The following is an 11,053-nucleotide window of genomic DNA, read 5'->3' on the forward strand; positions in this document are numbered from 1 at the left end:
TCTACCCCAAAAGTCAAAGCTCCTTGATGCTTCAGGGAAAAGGGTAGCCTCCCAGTCAGCTGACTTCTGGCGCATATCTAATACACAAACGTTGCTAGCCAGATATGACTGTGCGCATTGGGAGGAAATGGAACAACTCCTCCAATTTCTACCGCAAGAACATAACTCTAAAGCGCAAGACCTGGTACGTGAGGGACAATTAATTTCAAGCAGACAAATTAGGTGCTTCCTAGATGCTGCTGACACATCTGCCAGAGCAGTAAACACTAGTGTACTTTTAAGAAGACACGCCTGGCTACTTATATCAGGGTTCAAACCTGAGGTTCAGACCTCCGTATTGAATACACCTTTTGATAAAGAACACCTTTTTGGGCCAGTGGTAGATTCTTCACTTGAGACGATGAAAAAAGATACTGAGGTGGCTAAATCTATGGGAGCCCTTCTGTCTACACAAGGCCGTGGTTCCTTTCGGTACTCCTTCTATCGGGCAGGGTCCAAAAATACTTTCTCTGAAACTGCATCCACCTATAAGGGCAATAACCAACCCTCTGGTTCCAAAAATTACTTCAGAAGGGGTTACAGAGGAAACCACAGCAAAGGCAGAGGTAGAGGTTCTAACACACGTACCTCACCCTCCAATACAAAGCAGTGACTTGCCCATAGTTCCCCTCCCCCCCGACCACCTAACACATGTGAGTGGAAGACTGTCACAATTCCTACCAAAGTGGCAGTCAATAACAACAGACAAGTGGGTTCTACAAATTATCCATTCTGGTTACTGACTGGAGTTCATCAACACTCCTCCAAACATTCCCCCAAAGTCACACAAACTTTCACCGGATCACCTGCACCTCCTCAAACAAGAGGTACAATCCCTACTACTAAAATGAGCTATAGAGCCCGTAACACAACAACATCAAGGGTCGGGCATTTATTCCTTTTACTTCCTAATTCCCAAAAAGGACGGCTCTCTCAGACCAATATTAGATCTCGTAGAACTACATTTTTACATACAGTCAGACCATTTCGACATTGTTAACACTTCAACAGGTACTACCTGTATTGCAAAAGGGAGACTTTGTCTACTGTAGACTTAAAGATCACCTACTTTCATATTCCAATCCACCCGGCTCACCACAAATTTCTCAGGTTTGTGGTAGTAGGTCAACGTTACCAATTCAAGGTACTCCCATTCGGAGTCACCACTGCCCCCAGAGTTTTCAAAAAATGTCTGGCGGTAGTAGCTGCTCATCTGAGATGACCAAGCTTCCATGTCTTCCCACACCTCGACGATTGGCTCATCAAAGCCAGCACGTATCAACAATGCTGCAAGCATACTTCCTTAACCATCCAGTTACTTCACCAGCTGGGGTATACAGTCAATGTTTTAAAATCACATCTTCAGCAAGCCAAAACTCAGAACTATCTAGGAGCCACTTTAGATACTCAAAGGGCTCTGGCGTTGCCCTACGCAGCCAGAATTCGAAACATTCAGGCGTTAATTCTCTAGTTTTGAGCTAGTCAGTCACTTTCAGATCGAGTTTTTATGCAGTTGTTGGAAATGATGGCGTCTCCCATGCCAGTTTGCACATGCGTCCACTTCAAGAATGCTTAACCAGTCAGTGGAACCAGTCAGACGGTCCATTAACTGATCTAGTGTTGGTAAGCGGCCGTACTCCTCTCTCGCTGCAGTTGTGGAACACACAAAATTTGTCAAAAGGACGGCCGTTCGTAGACCCGGTTCTACTGACCGTTTTAACAGCGGACGCGTCCCTAACTGGCTGGAGAGCTCATCTTCAACAACACACAGTCCAAGGGCTGTGGAGCCACCAGCAAAAGTTGCTCCACATCAATCATTTACAGCTGATGGCAATCTTTCTAGCTCTCAAAGCCTTTCAAGATCACCTGTCTGGCAGAGCTGTCTTGGTTTGAACTAACAGGACAGCTATTTACTATATACAGAAACGGGGGAGACACACTCTCTCCAGCTGTCCAACTTAGCCCAAGACATCTGGAGGTGCGCTATTCACCACAATATCTATCTTCTAGCGGAACACCTCTCAGGAGTCAACACTCAGATGTCAGACCTCCTCAGCAGGCAGAGTTATCAAATACAGGAATAGGAAATTCACCCCTAAGTTCTCCACCCATACTTCCAAGCTTGGGGAGTCCCTCGCATAGATCTGTTTGCTACACCCCAAAACGCAAAAGGCCAAATTGATTCATTTTTGTGAGAATCCCTTAATCAGGGTAGTTGTTCATCGTCATGCCATGGTCTGAATTAACATGGTGCATGTTCCATTCTTGCTCATCTGGAGTCTCTGACTTCCATGTGTGTCATAGAGCTGGATTGTGATTTATGCGTGCAGCACTAGTGAGGCTGTTTTGGGTAATGTGTCCAGAGAGACTGTGCTTCGAGGTTTTAAACTTGTACCCAAAGAGCAAGTCGTGAGGTGCTTGTGCCGATGGACCGCTCTTTTTCCTTTGCTCCCAGACACTGACTTAGGAAACGGGATTCTTTGCATCTACATTGCCAGTATGGTTTAAAATGTCCCTCTGCACAGTGCATCACTGAGGTAACTCACCAGGAAAGTTAGCTGTAGAGTTTTGAAAAGTGGTGTGGGCGAGGGCGCGAGGAATAATCTCCCTATATCTCGTATGAATAACCTCGCATAATTTGGGGCATCTCTTCTATAACTCTGAACTAGTTATCCAGAGACTCGTACTTTGTTTAATTGTAACGCGATTCTGTCACAGTTCTAGTAAGCGAAAATGCTCTGCAGCAGCAAAAACTTCAGTAGAAATGTATGGATTTGTTATTAATTAATGGCCACCCCTGTTAACTGAGTATTTAGTGATGCTGGTGTATGTTCAACCGAATATTGTCTTCTGCGGAGCCAATCAGTGGACGCCACTTGAGCAATAAATAGGGATATGTGTATTCATGAAGATGTCTTATGTCTTTAGTGTTGATTCCAATGCAGTCATCCTTGCAGTAGTAAAAATATTTTTCCTCACCATTAAATGCAGTCAGGAAGCCTAGTTATCTGACCTTTCCCTTTTTTATGTTTTTCTGCCTTGATCACAGTCTCATATATCGAACCCTCAGTAAACAATGTTTTATTTGTTAATGTTGCATTGCTTATAACGACTGCATATACAAGTCACAGACTTAATAGAAACCTGGAATTGTTTGGCAGTCAGAGGCTGCCCATCAGTTTCTCCCATTTTTGTCATATGTCATCTTGGGGACACCATATGGTCTCCAGCTTTCAGTTCCTTTTTAGGTCGAGCCTAGACGTGCAATCAATGCGAAGCATTGATTGCTGTCTGCTCGACAACTATTGTCACCCGTATCTGGGAATGTAGACACGAGTCAGACGCACGCTTTTCCTTTCTCAGATTTGACCGCTGGAGCGCGCTTCTGAGACGCAGACGCACACACAGCCCCTGCTTTCGCTTGGCTCGCATGCACTAACGGCGCGCACACACACACACACACACACACACACACACAGCCAGCCCCCACCCCCCTGCACACACACAGGCGCGCGCACACATACACACGCTGCCGCCCCCCCACCCCCCTGCGCACACACACACACACACACTCACACACACATACAGACACGCACACACAGACACGCATACACACGCCGCCGCCCCCTACCCCCCCTGCAGACACACACCCGCTCCATGCACCGGGAGATCTGCCATACCCCCGAATCGGTACTTACTGGTTAGGCGCCGGAGCGGTCAGTGGAATCTCTGCCTCTTCCTCCTCGTACTCCGGCCGTCTAACATCGCAGGGAGCGGCGGTTGCAGGCCCCCAGTGTAGGAAACAGGCCCAGCAGTGCACACACTGGGCGGGTGGCACTACCAGGAGTGGAGTCTTCCAAACGGAAGAGGAAAAGGGGACGAGACCCACGACGCGCAACACGGTGCGCACCAGGCCTCTATGGCTGCCTGGAACGTGTGCGCGTGCTCCCCAGCCTGTCGCGAGCACGCCTCCTTCTGGCTACTAGCTGTGCGTGCACTGTCCCAGCCGCCGCTGTCACAGCGGACCGCCTCTCCTCTCAGCTGGTATAGTTTTAAAGTCTGGATTTAAGCACTAACGCGAACTATCATAATTCTTTCAGAATATTTATCACATCATCAGAAGATAGGGATAAATGCTATATATTCTAAAATAGCTTGGCATTCTAGTCGCATTGTTGAGTGTCATATACTCATTTGAGAAAATGCCAATCTGTATGGTAGAGAAGCAAGGCTTCTAAAATTAAAATCTATTTTTAAACGCTAGGAAACGTTAGAGTAACCTTACATCTGTGCAGTGTCTGTTAGTTCCTTTCCTCCTCACGAAGGTCTGCAGCAAAGGCTGGTACCTTTAGTGGTGGTATACGATATTCGAATACAAACTTGTGCGTTCCGCCAGCTCCGCGGCAGCTGCTGCTTTGCCGTCAATGCTGATGGAATGAGATCCCTGCATGGCCGGATTAACGTTGTGCGGAGGAGCTTATTTTACCGATAATTGAGCCTTAATTACGTTTTATGAAGACTTCTACATTGTAAGTTGTTTTAAAGGCGGAGAGGTGAAACGGGACGTTGCACAGTGAAACCTGTTTATTATGAATTCATGTTCGGTTTCAGATGTATGTTCAGCAGATGAGTAGACCTCGAACATGTTATTGCATTTTGAGATTCCATACTTAATTTAAATGCTCATCTCACTACATATTGAGCTGTGCTTGCATGGAATAAACCCACCGAGGTTCTGGGTGGAGATCATATATTGTAGGGGCTTCATTATGATAAATAAATACCTATTAGAGTCTGAGTGTTCCACTTTCACATACAATCAACATACATTTGAGTAGGAGGCAAGTATAGCAGTAACAACAACTAGAACACTTATGTGTAAATTGTGCACCCACTAATTAGCATTAGCACGGGGTGGGCTAATAAGCAGATCCTCTTGTAATACCCCATTCCTTAGAATGCAGAATAACATGCTATAGCCATTCCGATTTCTGCAAAAGCTCATATTATACTCAACATTTGTATAGCGCACTGCTGCCACTTTTGCATTCTCGAGTCGAATCGCTCACTCAATCATATTTCGTTTCAAACACTGGAGCAACCTTGCACGGTTGGAAGTGTGCGTGGTTGCAATGTGACTAATCGGCTTGAGAATGTTAAGGTGGCCTCTAGAACATTCTAAGTGGTACATCAACGCGTGCAGATTGATGGTGCTCTTAAGCTTAAGGGCCTAATCAAGGCTTTATCAATTCTGCAATATGAACGTCACAGGCTCGATTACAGCAGTAGGCCTACACATTGATTGTGTAAATTAGCATTAGCACAGGGTGGCTAATAAACAGATCCTCATGTAATACCCCATTCCTTAGAATGCAGAAGAACATGCTATAGCCATTCCGATGTCTGCAACAGCTCATATTTGCTCTTTTGTCCTGTCATTTACACAAGGTTTGACTTGTTTAGTTACAAGAGCAAATTTCCTCCTGACTTTAAGCTATTGCCATTATAAATTACAATAACTTTTATTTAAGTATTAATTATTTAAAAAAATTACAAGCCATTGTTATTTGTAATATCAATACATCGAAGTCACGTAAATACAAAATATGTTGCATTACAAATGCTATAGGTGTCACATTTGCAAAAATTAAAAATATTGGCATTGTAAATGACAAAGCTATTAATTTCGCTATTTTCAAAACCAACACATAAATTAAAAAAAAATCATTTACAACACCAATAGCTCAAACATTCCTACTGCGAGACTTATTGCATTGCAAATGCTTGTTACTGTAGCTTTGAACTCCATTGTATCTTGTCCCTTTTTAGCTCTTGCCTCCAGACACATTGAGCTGTGTGTTGTCGATGGCCTGGTGTAAATACTGGAATACAGAGTGGGCTTTGCGCCAGCCCCTTGCTCACGACAGGAAGTGGATTTTTTTGTCCATATTACTCTTTGATTGTTATTTAATAGTTTTCCTCCTTATTCTTGTATTTTTTCCAACCAGGACCATTTCAGTATCACTCCATCTTGATTGAAAGGCATTACCCTTTAAGTCGGATAAGTCAGACCTTTCATTGCAGTGTATATGAAAAACTATTTTCTCTCTGTCTCTCTTTGCCCCCATGTCTCCTCTGAGCCCCCTTCTTTATTATTATTACCTTTTAATTAAGCCCCTGACCCCATTTGTTCCCACTAATCCCCATCAAACTTTCAGCGCCATCCTCCACTTTATTGGCAGGTGGCCCATATATATATATATATATATATATATATATATATATATATATATGTATGTTTTAAACCTTTCCAAGATGGCAGCCAGTTTCTTTACATTTAATGGCATACCATTCAAAGATGACCATCATGGATATGTGCATATTCTAAGTGGCCAAAAAAAATGGATTGGCTAAGCCCGTAGGTTTCATGGATGAAACCTATTGCCTTTGCCAGTGCTTATCTAAATGGTTTTACAGCTTTGTTTGCACCACTTCTGTTGAAAGGTCATTCCATGCATTCTCTGTGTTTTCTTCGAAAAACTTTTTTCTAATGTTGCTCTTGAGCTCACTTTTGTCCTTCCAGTCTCATGTCATTACCTTGTTTAACCCCTTCGAAGCTGATGACGAGCTGGGCTCGTCATGGAGCTTACCTGCCCTGTGCGGATGACAAGGGTAACTCGTCATGTATGATGAGCTTTCCAAATTCTCAGCGCAGGACGGGAAAACCCTTAGCAGCGAAGGTGTTAAGGAATGACCGTTTTCTAAATGAACTTTCCTCTGCTGCTATGTTTCCTAGCTTGAAGAATCTAAATGTCTATTTTGAATTTCCTTTATCCTTTGTTCACTGTAATATCCGCCTTATATCTTGGAACCTCCTCTCTCTTCTGCTTCAGTCCGTGCATGGTTTGTATCAGACAGCCAGGTTGCAAAATACCCATTGTGGACAGAAGGAAACTTTCAATGGGCTTAAAGCCCGCCCATTGCTTATCTGTATTCTCACTCTTGTTTGCTTACTTCTTATTTAATGGCTTGCCGAGTCTATTGTGTTTTTTTCTCCCTGGAGCCTTGAATATTTATTATTTTTTTGCTTGGCTGATTTGTATTCTTCACAGTTCACTTTTGGGACTCCATGAGAGTGCATATGTTTTCTAGTTCTTCCCTTCGTGTGCTGCTTTTCACCCCCTAACATCCGCCACCGCAACCCTGCATGCACTGTGTTTAATTTAATCCCCCCACCCTTCTGTTATTTCCCCACTTCTCCAGCTCTTCCATGTCTCCCTCACCCCTTGCGGGCATTTAATTTTTTCCCAATTAGCTGCCAGATGTTTATCTGCAAAAAAATGTAAAAAGAAATTTTGGGCAGTTAACATTTTTTTTTTTATTCATTTTTTTCTCATCTAAATGTTGTTGATCATCATAGATCTGTCAAAAAGAAAATGGTGCTTCTATTAATTCTGTAGATGTAAATGTAGTATACTTGTAAAGCGCACAGCTGCCCCAGCAACGGGGCGTCCCGGCGCTGTAAACGCTGTGGAACCCTTCCTGGCTCTCCTTGTGAGATGCCCCTCCTGGGCACCCCCAAGGTGAAGCCAGGCATCCCAGTGTTGTAGGGGCCATTGTGGAGATTAAGCAAGCTATTGCCCAGAGTTGCAGCGTGGGACCCATGATTAGAGTAGGTGCCGAGGTTAGAATTGTTGAGTCAGCGGACATTGAGCCCAAGACCCTGCCGCGTTGGGAATTGAACCCTGGTCCCGGGCCTGATCTCTGCTTCAGAGTCTGCCGCTTCTAACCAGTGAGCCACACTTCTCCAGATGTACCCAAGGTCTGGCATGCGGGTGTGTACAAAATAATGCAACTATTAATTGCAATATATTTCGGCGTTTTTCCATATGCAAACAGCATTGACCAATCCAATAGGTCCCAAAAACAAAAAAAAATTCCTTTGCAAACACTTGTTTAGTTTATCGCACAATAGACTGGAGACACTCAGTCTTTTTGGATATGTGGCAAGAAATTTCGTTTTAATATAGAAGTGGATGTCTTACCAGTGAAGGCAACATGGGCAATAAAAGCTCCTTTTTAGGTCTCAACTGAGATTGCACAAGTGCTGTTGCTTACTAGACATTTTGTTCGCTTAAAGAAGGGGGGGGGAGTAGATTCCGCCCATTGATTAGCATTGGTTGGCTTCATCATCACTCTTATTTCCCTGCTTTTGTTTGGTTAGCACATGCTAGTTTTATTTCCTATATATGTGTTTGTCCCTCCTGTGGCGCCAGCCCAAAGTAGTGATTTTGATCCCATTTAGTGTCCTTCCCCTGCTTTGGCTTTGACGACTGTCCTATTTTGCATTTCATTTGGAGGAATCACTTCAGAATACTGCATTTCTGAGGAAGGAATCCATAATACTGCACCTTTCTGTAGGCCATCTATTTCCATCCTGCTTCAGCGTGGCATAGAGTTTATTTTCGGATTGCACGTGTTTGTTATATTTTTCTGCATTTTGCTGTTTTTGATGTAAGACAGACTTGTCCTTCTGTGTTGGCTTTGCACCCACACTCCTTCCTCCCCTCTGTCCGTGTTGCCTTTGCCCCCTCCCTCCCTGCCTCTGTCCCTGTGGCTTTTGACCCTCTCTCTGTATCTCAGTCACTGCTTCAAACACACTATCCAAAAGTTTTGAAAGTTTATTTTCGGGGTGTATGTATTTTTGTACTTGTGTTTTTTAAGGTGTATTTTGACTATGATATTCCATTGTTTTGCCTTCTGTCCATCTGTGTTGCCTTTACCTACTCCCATCCTCCATCCATTTGCCTTCGCCTCCCTTCCCAACACCTTATTTCCCTCTTTTTATGTTGCCTTGGCCCCCTTCCCTCTGACTCTGTTGCTTCCATAGCGCTTTCTTAGTTACTACTTCAAACACGCTACACCATTGTTGAGATCGTTTGTTTTCAGAGTGCATGTCACCAACATATTTCGGACTTGTTATTTTAGTTATATTGCAGAAATGATATTCCTTTGTGTTGCCCTCTCCCTCTGTCCTTCATTGTGTTTACTTCCCTCCCACCCTTTGTCCATGTGCCTTTTGTCCCCCCGCCGTGGCTGTTGGCCCCAATCTCTGTTACTATGCCACATCGTGCTATACAATGACAGGCCATACCTTACTATACTATACAATGACAGGCCATACCTTACTATACTATACAATGACAGGCTATACCATATCATATTGTACAATGACATTCCAAGCAATGGAAGGCCATACTACACCATTCAAAACTACACAATGACTGGCAATACACTACCGTACTATACAGTGAGCGGCCGATACCAAATCATAGTGTACAATGACAGACCAAGTGATACCGTACTATACAACGACAGACTATACCATATTCTAGAATGCACAGCAGCTGCAATGTTGTACATTGTGGCTAAAAACAATGGACAAAGCCAATAGATCTTGCATTGGAAAGAGCTATTGGCTTTGTCTGTGCTTGTTCTACTGCCTGTATTGCTCCCTATATTGTCGCACATTCCTGTTGTTCGTCTCCTGCTTTGCTGTCAGGCTGTTTGCCCACATTGTGGTTTTCAGATTTGATAACCACAACGCTCCTCTGGTGTTTACTTTAAAGACATCCTTGTATCAATTCTCAGAATTTTCTGCAACTGCACTGTCTTCTTTTTTTAGTGCTGCAAATTGAGTTAACGGCATAAGTCAAGTGCTAAACCCTATTTTCTCTACTTTTTGTCATTAAACAGCAACCTACTCACCCAGTGTACAACATTGCCCCCGACAAAGTTCTGCAAGCAGTGATGCATTTTCTCCAGAAGCCTGTACCTGGGTCGAAAAATGCAGCGGCAGATTAGACGGCTGGTTTCAATGAAACTTCGATGTGTCATAAGTGTCAATACTGTACTGTACTGCAAGAGCCTTAGCCATACTGGCGCCCTAGTGCTGGAGCGATGTCTGCGGATTTTAGGAGCAGTGTGTGCCCTCTGCCGCTCCTAGAAGGGCTCAGGATGCAAGCCAGACCAAAAATTTTAAAAACGACATGCGCTGTAACGTGGATATTTAGTAGAGCTCAATATCCTTTAACACTCTGCTAAATAGTATGTGAGCTTGAAAGAGCCCTAATAACTGCAAATTATTGTACTATGAACCCTGAATATTTTGACATGAATAAAATTGAAGATTCTGGCATTTACGATGTAGGGGACATAATATATTTTGCAAGTCTAGTGTCCTGTATATTATGACTCCTCCGTCTTATGAATTCTTCATTTTCTAATGCATATTGTGTTTATATGTAGTTCTTTCCTTAAACAGAAGTGATGAGTTATTAAATCTTAATATGTCTAGCCATGTTGGGAAGCACCTCGCTTGTCTAAAATTGAAGAAAGTTGAAGAAATGGCCACCTTGTTGCTTGGTTTTATCACAGAGCTCATGAGTCCGGGATCTTCACCGCCCTAAGATTGTAGATGTCATGCATTCTTCTCTGCTTGAATCCTCTTTGTGTATCCTTGTTATCAGGCTGGGGTTCATGATTGTATGATTGTAGCATGTTCCTCGGACCAGCCCGCACCTGTTCAATGCCTGCCTATTCCTTTGTTTGCCCGGTGAACTGTGTGTTCCTGACAAATGCTAGCTTGATGAACCTTACCTGACTAATTCTTATTTTTTATTTTTTGAGTCTTGTGATTATATGGTCAATAGGGATTGGGTCAACGCCATGAGTACATATATTTTGACACAGTGGATTTGTAATTGATGGTTCAATTTCTAAATTTCTATTGCGTGTGCTGCAGGGGGACCTACATTTCTTTGGGATTTGTTTTGGTTGGGATTTTTGTTATTTCTCTAACTTAGCAAATCCAAAGGGGATGATGGACGGAGTGTTGAACATTGCAAGCACAAACCCCTAGTCAACTGATCTGGGTTTAATCCATCATCATTCTTTAGCTCACTCAGCCACTCCAGTTCAGACATGGCCATATGCAAATCAGTCTGACCCTGTG

The 11,053-nt window shown here is 43.5% G+C and overlaps 1 protein-coding gene across 1 annotated transcript in view; it reads left to right on the forward strand.

Annotated features, from left to right (window-relative positions):
- The window catches only part of FNTB (farnesyltransferase, CAAX box, subunit beta), a 150,602-nt gene extending 140,273 nt beyond the window's left edge, over positions 1-10,329 (forward strand). Inside the window, exon 12 of the mRNA XM_086937107.1 lies at positions 9,796-10,329. Within this exon, the coding sequence (XP_086793233.1) occupies positions 9,796-9,903 (108 nt within the window). The 3' untranslated portion in view covers positions 9,904-10,329. The remainder of the gene's footprint in view (positions 1-9,795) is intronic.
- The last annotated feature ends 724 nt before the right edge of the window (positions 10,330-11,053 follow it).

Source organism: Lissotriton vulgaris, chromosome 9 (assembly GCF_964263255.1).
Source record: "Lissotriton vulgaris chromosome 9, aLisVul1.2, whole genome shotgun sequence".
NCBI lineage: Eukaryota > Metazoa > Chordata > Amphibia > Caudata > Salamandridae > Lissotriton > Lissotriton vulgaris.